The sequence below is a fragment of the Gossypium arboreum genome, chromosome 2, assembly GCF_025698485.1.
Source record: "Gossypium arboreum isolate Shixiya-1 chromosome 2, ASM2569848v2, whole genome shotgun sequence".
NCBI classification, from domain to species: Eukaryota; Viridiplantae; Streptophyta; class Magnoliopsida; order Malvales; family Malvaceae; genus Gossypium; species Gossypium arboreum.
This window is the reverse complement of record NC_069071.1, coordinates 75,875,311-75,898,070: the sequence shown is the minus strand read 5'-3', so window position 1 is coordinate 75,898,070 and position 22,760 is coordinate 75,875,311. Positions and strand designations below refer to the sequence as shown.

Sequence of the window (22,760 nt, the reverse complement as noted above, 5' to 3'; positions counted from 1 at the left end):
TAGAGACCATGCCTTAGGATCTAAAATGATTGTGTTTGTAATTGACCATTAATTTAAAACTTGGAAATAACTGTCATGTTTATTTAAGGAACCAAAGCTGTAAAAAATTATTTTTAGTATGAAAGGAGTCTTAAAAGTAATTAGTTATTGGAGAAGTTGAGTTGTCTAAGTACGTGGTAAAATTATTTTTAGTATGAAATGAGTCTTAAAAGTAGTTAGATATTCAGATTGTTGGTGACATTCGATACCCAGACTTGTTGACCGGGTCAAGTATAAGGTGTTATAAGGCCACCATTGGGTGCTATAAGCAAGGTGACCTCTTCAGGTGACAGCGAAGGGCCACCAAACTCTTCTTAAGGGGTTCAAAGAGTATTTATTTGAAGGAAAATCCTTGTTATTCCCCAAATTTGAAAACTCTCAAAAATTCAAAAATTGAAAGAAAAAAATTCAAAAGGTTTTACAATGTTAAAAGCTTCAAGAGACACAAAAATGGAGAAAGACAAAAGAGTTTAAAGGGATTGAGCCATGGATTCACTCAGGGAAGAAACATGATATTTTGCTTTGTTCTTACAAATGACGTCAATTGTTAGAACACAAAAGTCGAGATGGTTTGTTATGTTTGTTCAAACCATAAAGAGTGTGGAAAGCTGCTTGTATGGGGGCGATTCTTACTATGGAAAGTGTAGAGATCCTTTAGGCTAAAAGGTTTCAAAAGGTTCTTGGAAAAGATTTGAAAAAGCTTTAGTAAGCCTCTAATATCCCCATCTTCTTGTGATAAAGATATTTTTATAGAGAATAAGAACTTTGGCGTAGGTCCATTAGAAGGAGGCTCTACTATATAGAGAGAGTGATTGTAAAGTCATGTATACTTCATTAAGATGTGACAAAGTGACTTAATGATAGTGTGTAAAAATTGGTAGAATAAATTCTTAAATAATCTCTATTTTTACCCTTTATCAAAAACAAATCTAATGCCAATTACCTTTTATTTTATTTTCACCAATTTTATTTCATTATTCTTTAATGGACCAAACTAGAATTGTTAATTAATAAGAGGGTGTTTGGTGCTTTCCCATGTTTTAATTCCAATGCAATGTGATTCTTTAAAATGTGAGTGATGGTAATGTATTTAAGAGAAAATTACTTTACAAAATTTGATATATATATTGAAATATATTGATTAATATATTATAAAATTACTTATACTTTTGGTACATTCAATGCTTTCCTAATAATGTAATGTTACTTTACAAAATATTTAATTGAAATATTAATGTATTTTATTATTTTCAAAGAAAATATTATTAAAATATTTCAATTAAATATTTAATAATAACATTTCAAGAATCTTTATTATTAACAAATATTTGAGTTAATCCACAATGTATGATTTTCTCACGTTTTGATCGAATTCGTTGCATAAATATATTTGAAAAATATATTACATATTAATTCAAGATTGTGAAAATGTACAATTTGCAAAAAAAAAATCCCATTACATTGTATGTATAAAATCTAGTGTATTCATATATTTCATTTATGGCTTGAAGCTATATTAATGTTAAATTTTGATATTGGTGAAAAAATATTTATAGCAAAAGAATATATATATATATTTAACTCGTGATACCACATTGTATAACTAATTAAAATTCTTGAAAAGTGATAACTTCTTATCATGCTAAAAACTTTTTTTTAGTGAATTAAAAGAGGATAGCAAAGCCCTAATTGTAACGCGACTTAAACCAAAGCAACACTTGAAGCAGTGAACACTCTAGCCATCAAACCAGCACACAAGATTTCATACCAAAAACTCTTTAAATTCCAATAATTTCAAAAACTTTTATCTATACACATGTGTTAGATATTTTTTAGATAATTTATAACGTTATTTTAAAAAAATAATCTATTAAAATAATTAAATATTTATATTTCAAATTTAAAAGAGGAAGTTACAATTACAAATACAATTAATGCAACCTAAATAACTATAAGCATAATCGATTATTACAATGAAAATTAAACCAAGAATCAAAATACATATAAACATAATCCACATCCACAAATGATAGAACTTGAATTAGAATAAATCTAGAAACGACCTACATACAATGAAAGTTGAACATGAAACTTCAACTACGCAAGACCTTTTCTTTAGGATTTTCTTTAGAAAAATTAAACCAAATTAAATTTCATTAGCTCGGTTATCAATTTTAAATTCTTTTAAAAGTATTTATATAGTTTTTAAACTATTTTTACTCTTTTATATAATTTATTTATATTATAAAAATATTATAAATTAATTATAAATTAAATAAAATAAATTTAATTTTATATCACATTAGCTAAAATTTTCAAACCTAGTATTTAATACTTTTTCAACTTTTAAAATCACAATTAATTTGCCAAAATTAAATAAATGTTTAATGGGGAGAAAGAAGGAATGAGATTTCATTGAATGTGTCCCGTGCTAAAGTCAAACCTCTTCGTAGAAGTTGTTCAAAATTATGCATTTGTATGCTATATATATCAATTTTACAATTCAATTTTTTATAAAAAAACTTAAAGTGTGATGAATTTACTATTAAAAACTTTAAATATTTTTTTTCTCTGATTTCTGATCTTAGATACTAATCATCAGATCAACTTAAATCTAAGTTATATTTTTCTAGTCACCGATGGATACTGATTCTCCATATCGATCATTGAACTCAATCACTCAAAGCTTGTTGCAAAACACAACAACTCAATTACTTAAATAAAAATTTTGAATAATTTGATAACCAAATTATAATTATTTAATTAAGTGACCAAAACAAAACTTACATAGTAAATACACAATTTGTAAATTAAAAAACTTAAAATAATTAATCAAGATAATTATTATACAACTAATTAAATTGTAATACAATCATCATCTAATAGTTTACTCAAAAACACACATCATGCAACGAGATTGACAGCTAAAGTTTTTATATCATGACACATATGTATATAAATATAAATTATTGATGTTAAGTTAGGTTTAAACAATTGGGTTACACAGATTAATTTATGTATAATTAAGATTAAGGAAAGCTGGGAAGATCGTGGAAGGCTACACCTATAAGTTGGCTAAGAAAATCGAATCCCTTAATAATTTATTTCTCAATATTAAGGTCTTACTCGCAGACGGCTTTTTACTATTTGGGTGCCGTTTTCTGTTTTGATTCTTACTTAAACACCAAACACAATATTAGCTTCACCAAAGTTTTATTTCTTGGACGTCAGTTTTTTCGCCTGAAATCGAAAATATTTTTTAAAATAAAAATTTTACCCAGTAAAATATAAAGTTAAAAGGAAAAGGCAATTTTGATTTTAATTATAAAAAATAATGGGAAAACAGGTGTCAGTGCAACTGACGTCGGCGACCCTCCTCCGGACAATGAAAGGAATTGAAGGGCCTCCAGCAAGGATGAACCCCACTCCAGGGTGGAATCTTAACACGTGTAAGGATCACATGGTAGGTGGGGCCCACCGAGCAGGAATAGTAGACCAAGTACTGATTCCCCCATCAACATGTTGTTTTCACACGTGTAAGAACCACGTTGTGCCATGCTATTGTCAGTGTTCTGTTCAAAGACCCCTTCCCTTTATTTTTTTCCTCTGTAAAACTACAGTATTCAGATTTCAGAGCTAAGCCAAGTAAATTTTCTTCTTTTTTTTTTATTTAGAAAAAAGAAAAGAAAAATAGTGCCCTCTATCTATCTTTAGAATTACAACTTTACAAGCCAAAAGGACCGTTACTAACACGACGGAGATTGATACATCTCATTTAACGGCGTTACGGATGGAGTGCGAGGCCGTCTGACGCTGACGGCGGGGCCGTTTTTGTCGAGTAGTCTCCCTCATGTGGGCCACCCATAACTGACATTTGATTATTCATGTCAACCTATTAGTCGGTCCACGCCGTTATTATATTTTCTTTTTTCGTTGAAGGAAGATTTCTTTTTAACTAGTATTTTTTTTACCATTTTATATGTAATTTATCTATTTAACTTAACAATTTGCTTATATAAATAAAATATTTTTGGTAAATTATTAGAGGAAAATAAAATTTTAATAACAACGTGATTACGAAGACTAATTTAGATTATATTTAGTATGATGAACATTCTAACTATCATGTTAACATACGACGTTTGATAAATTTTTTAATTATATAAGAAAAACTAAAATGTTATATGAGGGATTAAAACTCCTAAGATACAAAATGGTGTTCAACATTTTAATTTTATCTTCTTACAAGTACATTTCGATTGGGGGATGATTTATGTATTGATATAATGAAAGGCAAATAAAATGGTATTTAGTATTAATAATTTGGTTAAACAAGTTGGCAGCATATCCCCCGCGATGCGGCCATCATGCATGAACCAACCAAAACGTGTGTTTTTATTTCCTGAAAAAATATTAATATTTTAAAAAAGTAGGAAGGGAGGGCAGCCGCATAATTACTCCGTCGGATCTGTTTGAAAGTAACTTGGGGGATTTGGATAAATAAGAAAGGCGGTCAACTGAATTAACCATTGAACAAAAAGAAAAACAAAGAACAAAAAAATCAAGTCTTAAGGCACAAGTTGTGCATGATCAGCTGAGGCAGTGCTAATCCTGAATTTTGTTGACCAACTATTTCCACAGTAGTTTGCTACAATATTGTACTACTAACACACAGAATGTAAGAATAGAAACACATGTTCCTTCTTCCTGCTTAAGGTTGTTCATGATAAGGTTGCTGTCCCCTTTTTCTTTTCTTTTTTCTTAATTATAAGAATACCATGGAAAAGTTAGAATTCCTTTTAAAGTTCGGAATTAAATTATAAATATTTATAAGAATTAAAATGTAATTTTATTGTTACATTAGTTAATATCTTTATAATTTATTGTTGTATTGTCCTAATTTAATTGAAATTCTTATTATTGCAACAATAAAAAGATGTGGGTTCGAGTGTACTTAAATATATATTCTTCTATTTTAGGGTTAAGGGGTTTATATGTAGTATAGGAATGGTATTAAAAAAGTTAAAAGATATCAAATTTGGTTCAAAAAATTTTTAAGTTTGTTATTTATTTAAACTCGATTCACTTGAATTAAATGAAATGCATATATAATTACTAAATAATAAAAATAACATATTTAAAAAAATAGTTGGTCTAAATCAACTTAGGTGCTAATGAGGTGTTGACACTATTGGCAGAGGTTGAGGCTTCAAACCTTGAAAGCTCATGTTCAAGTCCCACCATCTACATTTGTAATGTGTGGGTATCTCTCCACCATGCAATTTTGCCTTATGTAGGTTTTATTCTAATCTTGGCCCGTTGTGTACTGTATTGGTTGATTCTACATATCATTTTAGCTGGTCAGATATAATTTGTATCATGTTCTGTGCTTCTAATTGTACTATGTTGTAATACTAAAACTTTCAAAAGTTATAAAAGAAGTCAAATTAGTTATTTACAAATATGAACAAGTTGTGTGAAATTTAAAACATTTCAAGTAGAGTGGTTGATACAAGCACAAGGGATTAAGACAAAAATTCAAGTTTTTATTTTCTTTAATATCCCATTAAAAGATTAAAATCCAAGTAACCTGAGCAAAAAGATGAACATCCATGTGCAAGATTTTGTGTTGAAGAGTTTTCAATATCAACACGAAGATTTGAATGCTTGGGAGTCCCTCACACAAATACCAATTTTGAATGATTGAGCTTGGAGAAGTTGGTGTTTATTTAGTTTCTTTAATTTATGTTGAGTTCCCTTTTCTTACATTTTGATGATCTGAATTATTTAATTAACTTATGTCTTTTTATTACAACAAGGGTGTTTCGCATGGCATCAAACCTCAAACTCAGTTAGCATGAGATTAAGGTTATTTGGTTGATGAAATTTTAGATTATTGGTATTGGTAATTTTATTTGGATGTTTAGACGAAGAAAGATTACTTTTAAGTCAATAATATGATATTATTAATAATGTTAATATTTGAAAATATATGGATAATTTTAATATCACACATTCCTTGAGTAATCTTACACTCAATTTTATAATATCATAAATTTTACAAATTTATCTCTATTTTTAATGATTTTGACTCATGTTACTAAAATCAAAATAAAATAATAATATAAATTATGATTCCATTTCTTTTATTTTTACATATTCTTCTAGTAACATTTTAATTAATTATATTATAAATCGAGGAAAATTAATATTGAATCTATTTTATTTTACATTCTGCTTGAAATATTATTTTTATAATAATTTTATCATATTGGTCAAATTTACCCTTAAACCATAACAAATAATTTTTTTGATAATTTTTGTTTTTGTTTTCTTGTCACTTTGATTAAAAGATTGTTGAGTCACAGTTTTAGTTTATTTATTTGAGAAAGAAATATGAAATTAATCTACTAGATTTCTCAAAAGAAATTAATTCACTAGAGATTTGCATTCATTTATTAATAAAATAAAATAATTTAAGCTTCGATTTTTGTGTAGTACACGATAACTAAAAATAATAATTTAGTAAAATGTATTTTTTTATATGCTTGCATTAAACTGCTCTATCAAACAAAAAATATGGGCGTTTTACCCAAATATGCCATTTAAATAATTTAATTATGAAAATGGGCTGTTTTTTGCGTTATTTATCTAATTAGGCCGTTTTCCTCAAAAACGCGTCCACGTAAATGAGATTTGAAATGCGTGTCAAAAAACACTCTCTGGGGGCGCTTTGTCCACATCAGCAAAAAACGCGTCCTTGAGGGCGACTTTGTTGATGTGGATAAAGCGCCTCTGTGGAGCGTTTTGCCTTTTTTTAGGGTTAGAATTTTATTATTTAATTGATTTAGGATTAGGGTTTTTATGGTTTAGGGTTAGGGTTAGGGTTTTGTAAAGGATTTAAGATTTAGGGTTTTAAAAAAAATTAATTGAATTGGGGTATAAATTAACTATTAATATTAAATACTAAAAATTAAATTAGAGTTTAGGGTATTAGGGTTAATTGATTAAATTATAGAGTGATTTAGGGTTTAGGGTTAATTGATTAAATTTAAGGTTAATTGATACATACAAGAAAAAAAATTCTCAAAGATAATATGATTGCAAGATATATATATATCTTGGCGCTATGCTAAGTTTAAGGTTTCAAAAAAAATAATTGAATTAGGATTTAGGGTTTTAAGGTTAATTCATTAAATTAACTATTAATTTTAAATACTAAATACTAAATTAGAGTGTATTAGGGTTAATTCATTAAATTAGGGATTAGGGTTTAGTTTTTTTAAAATAAATTTGTGTTTAGGGTATTAGAAAAAACATATAAGCAATATAATTCTTTTTTGTCATAGGTTTTAAGGTTTAAGGTTTCTGCAAGAATAATTCTGAGCAGACGTTTCTGGAAAAATAGTGTCGGAAAATGCTTCAAGCAGGATACACTGTCAGCAAAATTTCTGGAAAAAGCTCCCACGTGGACGCTCTTTTGCTACAGTAGTTCGTAGAAAAATAATTCTGAGTAGACGTTTCTGAACAAATAGTGCCGAAAACGCTTCAAGTAGGATGCACTGTCAGCAAAATTTCTGGAAAAAGCTCCCACGTAGATGCTCTTTTGCTACAATAGTTTGTAGAAAAATAATTCTGAGTAGACGTTTCTGAACAAATAGTGCCGAAAACGCTTCAAGCAGGATGCACTGTCAGCAAAATTTCTGGAAAAAGCTCCCACGTGGACGCTCTTTTGCTGCAGTAGTTCGTAGAAAAATGAGGCTATAAATTAGCCAAATTTTATTCTCAGGTTGCATAACTTACAACAAAAAAAAATAGAGAGGCTAAGAAGAAAATAAATTGAAGATGAGTGAACGTATTAGTGCTGTTATTTACTATGATGGTGAGGTCTGTAACACTGAGAACGGTGTTGTTTTTTTATCGAAGAACACGGCGAGACTGGTTTTTAACCAGAACATAGATTTGACAGAACTTCGTAAAAGAATTAGGCGCAAAATCTTCGGAACGACGCCAATGAAAGTTTTGTCTATTAAGTATCGATTTTGTGCTTCAGTTGATCCTGTGACATATGACTCATTCGACATCAAAGGCGCTCATAGCTTGGAGGCAATGGTACAGACTCATCTCGCTAGTGGATCACTCTATCTTGAGTTATATGTACAATTTTCATCGCCAAATGATACATTTGCAGCTTCAACATTTACCGCTGATTGAGAAGAATACACGACCCCTACCCGACACTCTGTTAGTATGTGGCAAAACACAGAAGTGCCCATGTTTAGTAGTAGTATAGAATACTCAACCCCTGCACGACACTTCGTTAGTGGATGAAACATGCACCTCAGTGGGTTGATGTTTGATGCTGGAAATACGTATGGGGAATGACATCAACTTCTAGTGGTTGGCAATCCACATCTGATTGGAGACGTTGTGAAACATCCATAAGGAGGGATGATGTACTCCCTACGAAGTCCACCGGCGAGAGGACCTTTTACGTTGCACATGATGATGGGTCAGATAATGAGTCCGATGCGGATCCACCTCGAGATGCCGGCCTCGATGGTGCAGAAGTTGCATTATTTTCTGAACCAGAGCCTATTCCAACCATACCTGAAGATGTTGAAGGGGGTTCAGATGATGATGATGAAGATCCACGATTCAGGGCATACTCACCTCTAGCCCACATGTATAATGTTGATCTATCTGAAGATGATGCGTTGGAGTTTCTAGATCTACCACACAGAAGCTGTGACCATACAAGTTCCTCATTGGATTTAGGTGAATTAGAAGTTGGTAAGGAGTTTTCCAATAATGATAGTTTTCTTGGTGCATTAAAACAACATAACATCATGAACGGGGTTAACTACAACGTGGTTAAATCTAAATCCAATAAGTTTGAGGCCAAGTGTGCAGTGCAAGACGGTACATATTCATGGAAAATCATAGCCTCGTTGAGGAAAAAGACAGGCTTGTGGGAGATAAAAATGTACAAAGGTCCACATACATGTGCTGCCGGTACAATATCACTAACTGTTTAGATTTTTTAATGGTACTGTTATTATGTACTGTTGTATTTTTTAACGTACTTCGTTGACAGGTGTTTCGGAAGATCATCCCAAGATGAATTCAGATATATTAGCTACCTTAATACTACCGACGGTGAAAGCCGATCCCAAAACTTCAGTGCTGGTCTTAATTGCCAATATTCGTAGCCAGTTGAGGTACACGCCCTCTTACCGCAAGGCTTGGATAGCTAAGCAGAAGGCGTTGGAAAAGATTCATGGTGAATGGGACGCTTCATATAATGAAGTGTGGCAGTGGTGTCAGGTGCTGGAGAGATATGTCCCAGGTTGCGAAACAGACCTTGAAACTGAACCTGCGTACTACAACGACCGATTTCTCCGTGGATGCCTAGTATTTTAGTGTCTGTTCTGGACCTTTAAGCAATGTCAAGACGTATTTTTATATTGCAAGCCATTGGTACAAATTGACAGTACCTTTATGTACCGTAGATATACCTATCGGCTATTGCTAGCTATGACACAGGATGACAGTGGGAGAATCCTTCCACTTGCGTTTGCAATAACACCGGGAGAGTCAGCTGATAACTGAGAGTTCTTTCTTTATAGGTTAAGGAGGCATGTCTGCCCCCAACCTAATATCTGCGTTATATCAGATCGAGGCACCGGAATACTAGTCGCAATTGAGCAACAGGAAAGCCTATGGCATCACACACACCATCGGTATTGCCTAAGGTACATTGCGTCCAACTATTACAGGCAAGTTCGATTTATAAGTAAAAAAGACAAGTGACCAACATAGGTATTTAATATCTATTAATGTAATTTTGTTTGTAATATTGAATTTATTTTAAATGGAAGAGTGGTATGTAATTTTCGCTATCAACTTATATTGGCGGGGTATGAGATAAGTAAGGACCGTTTTCATGAGATGTTGGCAGTTTTACATTCAATTAATGAAGAAAGCACAAACTACCTCTATAACATACCTTTCGAACAGTGGACACAAGCATACGACGGCGGCCTACGATATGGTCATATGACCTCAAACCTGGCTAAATGCATAAATTCTGTTCTAAAAGGAACACGTTATTTATCGATAACATCGGTTGTTATAGAGACATTTTCATTTAGCGACACTATTTTCGAAGCGAGCAGCGAGTTATAAAGGCCAAATGCAAGAAGGTCGTGTATGGTACGCAAAGGTATTGCAAGAAATTAACAAGGCGAAGGCGCGGACGAACACCATGCACACAGTCTATCATGACCGAAACAACTTATGGTTTCGTGTGACGGAGTTTGATAGATTGCACGAAGGTATTATTGGCGGGCAATATCGTGTACACTTGAGAAATAGGACTTGCGACTGTAGGAGGTTTGACGCACTTCGTTATCCATGCACTCACGTAATTGCAGCTTGTCAAAATCTTCATCTAGATCCCATGAGCTACGTCGACGAAGTGTACAAATTAGAAACCATGTACAACGTATGGAAACACGTATTCCCACCTGTTCCAGATGAACGTAACTGGCCGCCTGTATTGCTTGCTCCGTTTAAGCTGCTACCGGATAGAGAATTGCGTCGCAAACTAAAGGGTCAACCTTGCTTGACTAGAATACGTACCAATATAGATATCCGAGAAACAACCAATAATCAGAAGTTGTGCAGATGGTGTAGGAACCCAGGCCATATAAGTAGATCATGTCCAAATCGAAATAGTTGATAGTTGTCGTAAAAAACTATGTTGTATTATTTATATTTTATTAAATGAAACTATGTTGTATTACAGTTGTCTTATTCAAAAGAACTTTTATTTTTATTAAATGAAACAATATAAAAAAGTTTGTACAAATATATTAAAAAAATCACTGTCCGTGGCGGTCAGAATCAGTGCCACATAGGGGTCGTCGAAGGGTCCGTGCTGGATTCCTTCTTCGATCAGGTTCCGGCGAGGGTTGTGGTTCCTCCGACAAGGGATCTAGTTGTGGTTGTTAGTAGGATGACCCACCTTGATAGAATAATGATTGCGGAGGTGTTTGCGTCACCCATGGCAAAGGTGTTTAAATATCATAAGGTGATGGAGATTGGTAGAAAGAAGAGCTCTCCGATGGTGCCTTGTGCGATCCCTTATGTGACGGTGGCCTATAGATCGGAGGTTGACTCAGAGTAATCGAGAACGAAGATGATCCGGGCCATAAATTTCAACCTACCATAGGACTAGGAAAAGGAAACATATAAGGGTTAGGATATATATAAGGGCTAGGATACGCACCTGGCATAATCTGAGAAGGCTGTGATGTGGGTGTTGTCCGCTAAATTGTTGGGCCTGATGATTGTGTGGGTGCTATTGATGGGCTTGCGTCGTCGTCCATTCTTCTTGGATTTAAAGGGCCTCGTCGTTCCCTTTGGGCACGAATTTGTCGTCCCCTCTCCTCTTCCGACAATAAATATAGCTTGTCATGGATCCTAAACCATGGCATGTATTCCGCTACACACGCTAACTCTGGAACGATGATCGGTTCCCGAGTAGGTATATAATCATACCGATTTTCCCACATTTAGATATAGTGTGACCAGAATCTAGGCCAATTCGTATGCAGTTGTCGTAAATTGACTTTGTGCTCGTCATCAAACACTTCGGGTGCCACGAGAATCGGTTGTCGGAATCCAAATTGTCGCAATACTCTATCTAGCTGGTGCATCTCCACGGTAGCATAGTTCACCAATGGGACCTTTACATGCCAAACATTTGGATTTTGAAAGAATTCATCCGGAATTACTGCCCGAATTGCCGGATCCTCGTATGGTGTCCATTGAAACTATATGAACATGATAAAAATATTACTTATATACATAATACTAAATACAAAATACTAAATACGAAACGATTATTTTATTATGTATATATATTTTATTTAATACTTACTTTTGCTTTCGATCATTGGTCTAATAGAAGTCGTATATCTTCGAGAGAGGTAAGTATTCCGACATAACTCGCCGAATGGTTCCACCTAATTAAATAAATTTTTAGCATAAAATTATATTCTAAATCTACGTAATAATTGTAAAATCTAATATAAAACTTACCTCGTTATGAGTGGAAATGTATATAGGTGGTCGACTCGAAGACGTAAAAATGGAAAGAAAAATATTGCCCATGATTGCAGTAGTGATAGGCAGCCTCCTATTTTGGCTTTGTTCGGTCGCGTCGCCCCGTACAACGCGGCAGACCCCCAACTCAATTCACCGGCTGCTCTAAAATCTACGAGTTTCAGCAGCCATCTCAGATGTATGAGGTTTCTTGACAAGTCCGGCATCCAATAACCTCCAATTATCTCAAGAATATATGCCCAAGCATATCGTATTCTTTCGAGTTCAGTCACATCATTATCCGGCTCCGGGAATGTGTATCGTAACCATCCCATCTCGATTCGACCTCCGTTAATTTTATCCGGTATAGCACCCAAAAGCTCGTAGCATATGGCTCCCCAATCAGTAGATGATGCGGACCCAGTGATTGCGTACCCATCCACCGGCAATCCCAATTGCAAATGCACGTCTTTTAGAGTGATAGTACACTCTCCGCATGGAAGATGAAAAGTGTGCATCTCGGGTCTCCACCTCTCTATCAATGCACTGATTAGTTTCGGGTCCAACTTGCACCCCCGGCATATCGTGGCCACGTGCCAAAATCCCGCTTTTCGCAAGTAATTCTCGATCAACGATGATAGAGGACCAAACATATTACGGATGTAGCATTGCAACACCCGATCTACAGACTATTATAAAAATTTATAAAACAAAAATTAATTAAAATTGCATAAATTAATTAATGCAAACATCATAAATGAAAAAAAAATCAAGCAGTATTGAAATTGTAATTATAATTACATAAATGAATAAAATATCAAATAGTATTGCAAATTTAATTAAATTTGCATAAATTAAAATAATATCGAATAGTATTGAAAATTTAAAATTATCACTTACCATTGTCATTTGATCAACGGAGATGTGCTTATTATCGAGACGGATTAATTCTCCAGCCATTTTTAACACGATCGGATTTTTTTAATTTAAAAAAATTAAATTCAAAAAAATTTTAAACAAAGAAATTGATAGAATTTTGAGAAAATTTCAATGAAATTTGATAGATTTTTGAAGGGAATATTGAAAGAATGTTGAGAATCATGAGAGAATTGTGTGAAAAATAATTAAAGGGAAAGGAATTTTGAGAGAATTATAGAAATTTGAGAGATTTGTGTGAAAAAATGATTTGGGGGGGTTTTATAGGTTTTTTTTTGGACAGTTGAAAGCCAACAGTAAAAAATTTGACCGTTACACGGGCAAAACTCTCCCCAAGGGGAGCGCTTTGCTGACACGTACTCTGAAATCGCGCTTACGTGGAAGCGTTTTCGTGGGAAACGGCCTAATCCGGTAAATAACGCAAAAAATGACTTATTTCCGTAATTATATTATTTAAATGGCATATTTGAGTAAAACGCCCCCAAAAAAAAATATATATATATATATATATGTATTCCATTCATATTTAACAAACATGGCAATAAAGCATACCTTATATTTTGATAATTCTATTATTAAAGGTAATTTTATATTTTGTGAAACGAACACTTTTAAATATTTTCTTTAAAGTTATAAGTACAATTATAGTTGTAATTCCAAATATAATAACAAAAAGAATTATAAAAGAAATTAACTATTACAAAACATGATTGGACTAATAAATAAAATATATCTGAACTGAGGCTAAAACATGTCTAAATTATATTCTAACTAAATAAACCAAATAATGTAATACAATATGCTTGAAATTTGTTAAGTAATCTTGTATTCTAATAATTTATCACAAGTAATGTTATATTTCATTAACCAAACTCTCTTTAATTTTTTTTAAAGTTACAAGTACAATTTGAATTACAATTCCAGAAATAATTATAACAAAATTAATGGTCGGAGTAAAACTCTCTATTTTTCCTCTAAAATTAAAATATATTAAAATCACATAATTTACAAAATATAAAATTTACCTTTAGCCTAAACATATATTTTTGTTCAAAATATATTCAGATCCGACCTGTTAATTTAGAAATGTAACACAAAGATAATAGGTAAGGTGAATTTTAATAAAGGTAGTTATACTTTATAAGAATTCAACTCTTCACTTAAATTAGAAGGTTACGCTACTAAGCTGGTCCTAAGCTGCGAATTGTAATTATGACCTTTTAATTCTAAAATAATAAGATGGGTTAAACCTAGTAACCAAACAGAAATTTAGCTGTAAAATAATATTAATTCAACTCTGAAAAAGTTTAACTATAAAAGGTAAAAAGAAAATAAATTGAAGTGGGGATGACAAGTAAACAGGTCCCACAATAGTTGTACTGCATTTTGTAAAAATAATAAATAATTTGGAAAAGGGAGGGTAAAAATGTATATTTCCCTCTTATTCGTTTGAGCTGTAGTTAGCCTCTGTGGGTTCATTGGAGGTCGCGCCCATCACGAGCGTTTTTCTTTAAATTTAATTTAATTTTGGGTTTTGATTCCTTTTTTTTTCTTCTTTCAACATATATTTATTTAAAATCTTTTTTTCTTTTTTTCTTTTTTATGTAATTGCTCTGATGATGAAGTGGGAGTAGTAGGGAAAAACCAAGCAAAACCCCCCAATCCCCAATGCTCAGATTCTTCACCCATTCATCTTTTTTCTTTGGTTTTTGAGCATCACCACACAAATCCATAGATACCTCCCCTCCACCCCCCTCTCAACCCACAATTTTACACACGAGAAATTTATCACAATCATGAAGCGAGACCACAATCATCTCCAACCCAACCCAGACCCCTCTTCTCTCCGCGGCGCTCCTTCAACCGGAAAGGCCAAGGTTTGGGACGAAGAATCCGCCCAACAAGACTGTGGGATGGATGAGCTTTTGGCGGTTTTGGGTTACAAGGTCAAAACTTCAGACATGGCTGAAGTGGCTCAAAAGCTTGAGCAGTTGGAGGAGGTTATGTGTAATGTTCAAGATGATGGGATTTCTCACCTTGCTTCTGAAACTGTTCATTATAATCCTTCCGATCTGTCGACTTGGCTCGAGAGCATGCTCTCTGAACTTAACCCTCCCTCCACTTTTGATCCTTTTGGCGCTGCTGGGACGGCGGCGGCGGCGTTGGATGATTCGTTTCTTGGCCCCGCTGAGTCCTCAACTTTGACGACGTTGGATTTCGACAACATCAATCGGAAACATCAGAAATCTGGTCAACAAATCTTTGAGGAAGCTTCCTGCTCCGATTACGATCTCAAAGCCATTCCTGGTAAGGCTATTTATTCTCAAAATACCCAACCCCAAACCCACGATTCCTCATCTTCTTCCACACCCACCAACGTTAAATCTGAAAAACGCTTCAAATCCACATCCGGGCCGCCCTCGCCCTCGGATATCTTCCCCCCTCCTCCTCCTCCCGCTGCTGCTTCCTATGGAATTCCGACTGCTTCAACTCGTCCCGTGGTCCTGGTTGACTCGCAAGAAAATGGAATCCGGCTTGTCCATGCTTTGATGGCATGTGCGGAAGCTGTCCAGCAAAACAATCTTAATCTAGCTGAAGCTTTAGTTAAACAAATTGGGTTCCTAGCGATTTCTCAAGCTGGGGCTATGAGAAAAGTGGCTACTTATTTTGCGGAAGCATTAGCCCGAAGGATTTACAGATTTTATCCTCAAAACCCACTCGACCACTCTTTTTCAGATGTTCTTCACATGCACTTTTACGAGACTTGCCCCTATCTCAAGTTCGCTCATTTCACCGCTAACCAAGCTATTCTCGAAGCTTTTGAGGGCAAAAAAAGAGTCCATGTTATCGATTTCTCAATGAACCAAGGCATGCAATGGCCTGCTTTGATGCAAGCTTTAGCGTTAAGAGTTGGTGGTCCGCCAGCTTTTAGGTTAACTGGGATCGGACCTCCTAGCCACGACAACTCAGATCACTTGCAGGAAGTTGGCTGTAAGTTGGCTCAGTTTGCCAAAAAGATTCACGTGGAGTTCGAGTATCGTGGGTTCGTGGCTAATTCGTTGGCCGATTTGGATGCTTCAATGCTTGATCTCAGGCCGAGTGAAGTTGAAGCCGTGGCCGTTAACTCGGTTTTCGAGTTACATAAATTGTTGGCTCGGCCTGGTGCCATCGACAAAGTCTTTTCTGTGGTGAAACAAATGAAGCCTGAACTTGTTACCATCGTTGAGCAAGAAGCGAACCACAACGGTCCTGTTTTCTTAGACCGGTTCACTGAGTCATTACATTTTTACTCGACGCTTTTTGATTCGTTGGAGGGGTCGGTGAGCAGTCAGGATAAGGTTATGTCGGAGGTGTATTTGGGGAAACAGATATGCAATGTGGTGGCCTGTGAAGGGGTGGACCGAATCGAGAGGCACGAGTCGCTGACTCAGTGGAGAAACCGGTTGAGTACGGCGGGGTTTTCACCGGTTCATTTGGGTTCGAACGCGTTCAAGCAAGCTAGTATGTTGTTGGCCCTTTTTGCAGGCGGAGATGGATATGGGGTGGAAGAGAACAACGGGTGTTTGATGCTGGGATGGCACAACCGCCCACTCATTACAACTTCAGCTTGGAAGCTCACCAACAAAACCACCGCCATAAGCCAGTAAAATTTATTTATTTTTAATGAGTCGACTCAATGAGTCTAAGAAGAATCCCAACTCAGTCTGGTCCCTCCCTAGTACGAAACCCTTATCTTTAATTTCTGTCAATGTTGGCTTCTGAACTGGTTGCCTTTCCAGTTTGCCACTCGCTTTTTATCATTTTTCTAATTTTCAGCTCTCTTTCTGTTTAGGTTAAATTTTTTTTCTTGGGGAAATCTTTTTGTATTTTCAGGGTGAATCACTAAAAGGGTTAATGTATTTATTATAAATATGTTATATAGCGTTGCTGAAAAATAAAAAAGAAATTGCAGAGGGGTTTAGTTGAAAACCCAACATTTTCTTCTCTAAATAATAAAAATTGGACTGCAAATATCCCCAGATTGCTGGCAGCACTGAAAAATTGCCAAATCTGTGATACCCTACTTTTAGGCATTGAATCAAACACAATGAAAGCGTTTGAAGATATAAAACTATTACATTAGCAGGGCAACAACTATTACCCTTTTCTTCAATGTCAGCAGAAGCAGAATCATATAAAAGAAAAATGCTCACTTCACTTAAATGTCAAGTTCTTAATGATGGTATTAACTTTATTTAAAAAGCTTTTCACTTTCTTATCTTCTTCTTTTTATAGTTATGTTGGTGGGAAAACATTTTCACTGTTAAAAGCCTTTTTACCCTATTTTTTCGTATGTGGGTGTACTACTTCCTTTTTTTCGCTATGAATTTTGCTTTCTTGATTGTGATTGCCAGTTTGCAGTGTCTTTAATCTTTTCAAACATTTGATGACTGCCAGCTAATTCATCCATTCTCACTTTGTTACTTGTTCTAAATCATTGCATCCATCCTCTCTTCGATTCTATGGGAATTTCATGTTTTCCCCAATTCATCCTTGCACTTGTATTCCAATTTTGAAATTTATTCTAACATCTTAATTTGTTATTTTCACATTATGCTTATAAAAAGTCACGTTACTTTAGTTAATAGATTTAAAAGCGGTTAAAATTTCAACTATAACTTACAAATTTTATAGGATTAATAGTAGAATTTGACTTAACGATTTTAATTGCTAGATATTGAGTCAAAACCTGAGCAATATGAAGATTAAAAATCAAAATTTGAAATGCAAAGGAAATAAATGAATTCTAATATATAATAAAATCTATATATATATATCAAAAATTAATATTCTAACATCCAACATAAATTATATATTATAAGTTCAATAATAAATATTGTATAAACTTAACGAATTTATTGCAGGTTAAAATTTTAAAATTGGAATAGTATAAAAGTTTAGGACTTAATTCTTTCTAATCTCTAAACCACAAACATATTTTGTGAAAGGAAAAGGAAAACATAAGAAGGAAGGTATATTAAATAGCCAAAATTCTCCAAAAAGGGGAGTGGGAGGGAAAGCAAATCCCAAAGGTGAGTTGGGATGTCATGGTGTCAATATCTAAATAGGATCTGTTGCCCACTACATTTGTTGGATCCTCAAAGAAGAAGTCACCATCTTTCATGGGTTTTAGCCACTTGTTCTCTAAGAACCTCTTCCTTTTTGGTTGACGCAAAGCAACTTCATTACATTCTAATCAATGGAATTAATTCTCATGCTCCTCTTTTTTCCTACTTTTTTATTTTTTTCTATACATTTAAACTCCACTTCTTTTACCCATATATTCAATTTACACTTTTATTGTCCATCAAATTGCTTTTTATATTTTTGTTTCATACCCTATTTATTAGATTGTGCGTCTCAAACTTTAAATACATTAAAAATATGTAATGCTTTTTTAATGGAAAAAGAAAATACGTTATTATATATATAAATATATACAAAAGCTTCATTTTCCATTAATATGATACATTGGATTGCTTAAAAATTTTGAGCACGGCGGCGGGATTATTGGTTAAAATTCAACTCTTTGAATTCAAGTTAAGATATAAATGTTATGTTATATGTGATGACTTTACCCAAATTTACCCCCTTCCCTAAGAGAATAAAGAGGGTTCATCTAACATATAATTTAAGGACTTATCTTCTTAGACTATATATAACCACTACGGTTACATGATTTAGGTTAGGTCTTTTATTAAAACTTATCTCTTGCATGTTCAATAGGTACACAAATATTAAATTAAATCAATTCTCACTCAGGGATTCAATAATATAACAAATCTCTTATCATATCTAAATACACATATGAGAGGCCTATCATGACTCAAATATTCTCTCTGTTAAATAAGATACTTATCTCTAAAAGAATCCACATCAAAACATATAAAACTCTCCAAAATATTTATCAAAGTTGGTCAAACTCATCAAAAATAATTCTCCCAAACCACAAGAACAACCTTAAAGGACTCTCGACAATATCAACTACTGTTTAATTTGCCCTCAACCCGGGTGAAAAACTTGTATGAAACCTTGATTGACTCAGAAAAATATATCAACAATAATATACGACTGTTTGTCCCTCTCCGTTTCTTTTCTTCTCCACCTTTTCCTTGGCGCAAAAAATAAAATAAAATGAGATACACATCTGGATCTAACCAATTATAATTATATATGAATGGCATTATGGAATATGGGCAAAGGTTGATCAAAAACTTTGTTGTAGGCTCCCATGCTCATGCCCCATTAAAACCAAATTATACATATAAAATAAAGATAAATGATTGGAAAGAAACAAGGCCAACAATAGGCATTAAATTAGTATTATACAGACTAGTAAATGAGAGGATAAATGAAAGAATTATGGCACCTTCTCATATTAGCTTTTTAGTTTTTAGGGGTCAGACCAGCTTACGTTACATTACATTAAACTTATTTTAGTTGAATTTGTACTATGTGTGTATTCTTAATCTTATAATTGTGACATGAAAATCTTTATTTGACCACAAGTTGCCAACTTGCATTGCATTACCCACTTCTTCACTCATGTTTTGCCATTTTCAACATCACATCACATCACATCACATTACATCACATTTCAACCCGTCCTTACATTTGTTCTATTCTATTTTTCATTCTCTTCATGTCATTTAATAGGAGAATTTAGTGGGCAAAGATGATTAGAAAGGCAGGCATGCAACCTTCTTTTTCTTTTTGTTCCAAGAAAAAATGCTTCAACTATTATTTTATCCTATTCTAATTTATTATTATTGTTGTTATTATTATTTCGTTTAATTCAAAAAATTATTATTTTTGTGTGTGGACATTGTGGTCCAATTTCCTTCCATGTGTACTCGAATCTTAGGAAAGCCTCGTCAACTTACACCTATTAATTGTGTTTTTTTTTTCTTTTTCGTCTATTTTCTTATTTCAGAAGCTATATAATATCATAGGCAATGCTCAATTATAGAAGGGCTTGCCGACTAAGCAGTAACTTACATAATATAGAATTTAAAAGTGTTATAAATAATTTAAAATTTGTATAAAAATTATAATCAGTAGGTGTAAGGACTATGAAGTTAGTTGTATTCCTCTACCACCTGTATCGGTACAAACATTTTTTCTAGTAATAATAAATTTTAGTTTAATTCTGATGTAGATTTTGAATATTATTGATTGTATTGATACATTTAGTTTGTACCTATGCATATTAATTTGTACTAAATTTTAATATTTATTTTTATTTTTTATAAATTACATTTAAAAATATAATTGTTTAATTAAGTTATTGACATATATAATAACTTTAAAATTAATACTTTCATATATATATATAATTAAAATAAATTTTATCTATTTAAATATATGAAAATATTTAAAAAGTACTAGTAGATCCAAAACAGCACACTTAAGGACATCGATACTAGTTTGTACCACCAATACCAAAACAAAAAAAGATACATCCACTCGTAGATTGCTGACTGCTTTGATAACAATTAGAACTAATCATGGGTTGAGTTCTAATAAAATTTTATGCCCGCTTTCTAGGCTTCGACTCAACCTAAAAAATGAGTCTAAAATTTTGTTCAAATCCGGTCTGGTTAAAAATATGCTAAACCTGAGTCTGGGTTGCCTTTATTAAATTTTTTATATAAAAAATTTAAAAATATAATACATCAAATACACTAAAATATTAAATAAATGTGTTAAACTAAGGGTTATTTGATAATATGTTTTGATATAACCAATTAAAGTGTTTTTGAATAAAAGTTAAAGTTGAACAAAATTGGCAAAATGATAAAATCAAGTTAAAATGGTTTTAATTGAGTTAAACATTTTCAATCATGTTAAAATTATTTTAAAATAAGTCAATATTGCTCCAGGCCAAAAAGTATCACTTTTGGCCAAGTATCTATAGTTTTCAAGATATCAATACCCATTTTAACATCAGTACCAAATTTGCATTTTGTTTTTATGATTTTTCAAACAATCACAAAAAGTATCAATACCTTTACAAAAAGTATCGATACCTTTTACCAGGTATAGATAAATTGCCTTTGGTATTGTTGTAAACTAATTTTAACGGTCATTGAATCAGGCATTAAATGCTAATAGTATCGATACTTGTAGAAAAAGTATTGATACCTTTTATTGTAGATGAATTTAATGATATAATATTTTTATCCCCAATGGATCTATTCATGTTTCCAACAACCACAACAGTTGGAAATGAATTAGAGGGTATAAATATCATCTTCCAAATGTCCTACAAGAGGTAGAGAGATCATCAAGCTTAAAAATAAATCAAAACAACCTTAGTGCTTAATTATTTCATACTTTTCTTGTACATACTTGTGAGCCTTTATTGTTATTCTTTAGCTCAAGTGTATTCTTGTTTATTTGTGCTTAAGACAAACATTCTGATCTTATAAGGATTACTTCTTAGTTTGCTATTTGTATTTACTCTTTGATAGGGTTGAGTCTTAAGGTTTGGGTAGAAACCTTAAGAGAGTTGTAATATTAAGATTTTTGGTAGAAATCTTAAGGTAGATTGTAAGGTTAAACCTTGTCCTCAAAGATTGAAACAAATTAGTGAATTTAGGAAAATCCTTAGTCGTGGAAAGCTAAGGTAGCAGAGTAGGTAATTTGGGCCAAACTATTATAAATCGTTGTGTTCTTTGTTGCTCATTCATTAGTTGCTTCCACTATTTTCTGAAAGGCCAATTCACCCACTTCTTGGTGATTTTGAGTTGATCTTTCGAGCTAACAAACTGTTTCCTAACAAAATTGAAAATACATTAAAAAATTTATTTATACTTAAACAACACTAAGATAGATGCAACTTAGCAAGCAAATGTCTAAAACAGTAGAAAAATTGATAATAAAACAAGAGTTATATAATATCCAAACAATAACAATGAAATAGTAACAATATAGTAGAAAAATGGCAATAAAACAATGATTTCCACTAAACTAACTAATAAATTAACTAAGGCAAATGCACCAATCAATTAATAGTATAACTATGGTAAGCACGAATATCGTTCCCTCGAGAGCTACAATTACTAGTAATTATCACTGTAACACCCTACACCTAATTCAATCGACGAGTCCAAGCAATAGGATGTCACATTCGTTACTAGAGTGACTACTATCAATTTATTTCAACTTTAAGCCACCGTAAGAGTTAATTCAATCAAACAAACATTAATCACAATAATCAACCATTTACGTGATTTATACGCGTTCACAAAAGCTCAAAGAACTAATCCAAGGTTAAACATGAACCAAACATTTATCATATGATACGAAATTAAGAACAAACCAAATTAGACTCAACTAGGCATATGCCAACTTAGAATAAAAATGGAATATACAAACTTTGCCGAGTTTAGGATCTTCTCTAGATGTTGAAGACGAAATTCAGGATCTTGAATATAACATGTACACAGAGAACAAACCGAACGCAAAGTAATTAACTTAATGGCATTTCTATAACTAATATTATAACATGAAATAAATTATGTTAGGACATAAATAAAATAAAATAAAATAAAAATCAAACGTTTGTAAGCAGTTTAATATGTTAAATTATACTATAAGAGCATAATTCTTTCATATCGCATTTATAGTCA

At 32.8% G+C, this 22,760-nt stretch overlaps 2 protein-coding genes across 2 annotated transcripts; one reads left to right on the top strand and one right to left on the bottom strand.

Annotated features, from left to right (window-relative positions):
- Positions 1–11,618: 11,618 nt before the first annotated feature.
- On the bottom strand, positions 11,619–13,110 carry LOC128284836 (protein MAINTENANCE OF MERISTEMS-like). Its single transcript, XM_053022420.1, has 3 exons — positions 13,051–13,110; positions 12,216–12,839; positions 11,619–11,792 (listed from the first exon to the last, which is right to left on the bottom strand). The coding sequence occupies exons 1-3, from the start codon at positions 13,108–13,110 to the stop codon at positions 11,619–11,621; spliced, it is 858 nt and encodes a 285-aa protein (XP_052878380.1).
- Positions 13,111–14,520: 1,410 nt separating this feature from the next.
- On the top strand, positions 14,521–17,055 carry LOC108464877 (DELLA protein GAIP-B-like). Its single transcript, XM_017765155.2, has one exon. The coding sequence runs from the start codon at positions 14,883–14,885 to the stop codon at positions 16,731–16,733; it is 1,851 nt and encodes a 616-aa protein (XP_017620644.1). The 5' UTR covers positions 14,521–14,882; the 3' UTR covers positions 16,734–17,055.
- The last annotated feature ends 5,705 nt before the right edge of the window (positions 17,056–22,760 follow it).

What these genes read in the sequence shown, in the direction of transcription:
- LOC108464877 (XM_017765155.2), top strand. Translation starts at nt 14,883, where the DNA reads ATGAAGCGAGACCACAATCATCTCCAACCCAACCCAGACCCCTCTTCT.
- LOC128284836 (XM_053022420.1), bottom strand. Translation starts at nt 13,110, where the DNA reads ATGGCTGGAGAATTAATCCGTCTCGATAATAAGCACATCTCCGTTGAT. An exon ending in CCGTTGATCAAATGACAATG is followed by an intron (nt 12,840 to 13,050) that starts GTAAGTGATAAT and finishes TTTTTATAATAG; the next exon opens with TCTGTAGATCGGGTGTTGCA. An exon ending in TATCACTACTGCAATCATGG is followed by an intron (nt 11,793 to 12,215) that starts GCAATATTTTTC and finishes TGGCATGTAAAG; the next exon opens with GTCCCATTGGTGAACTATGC.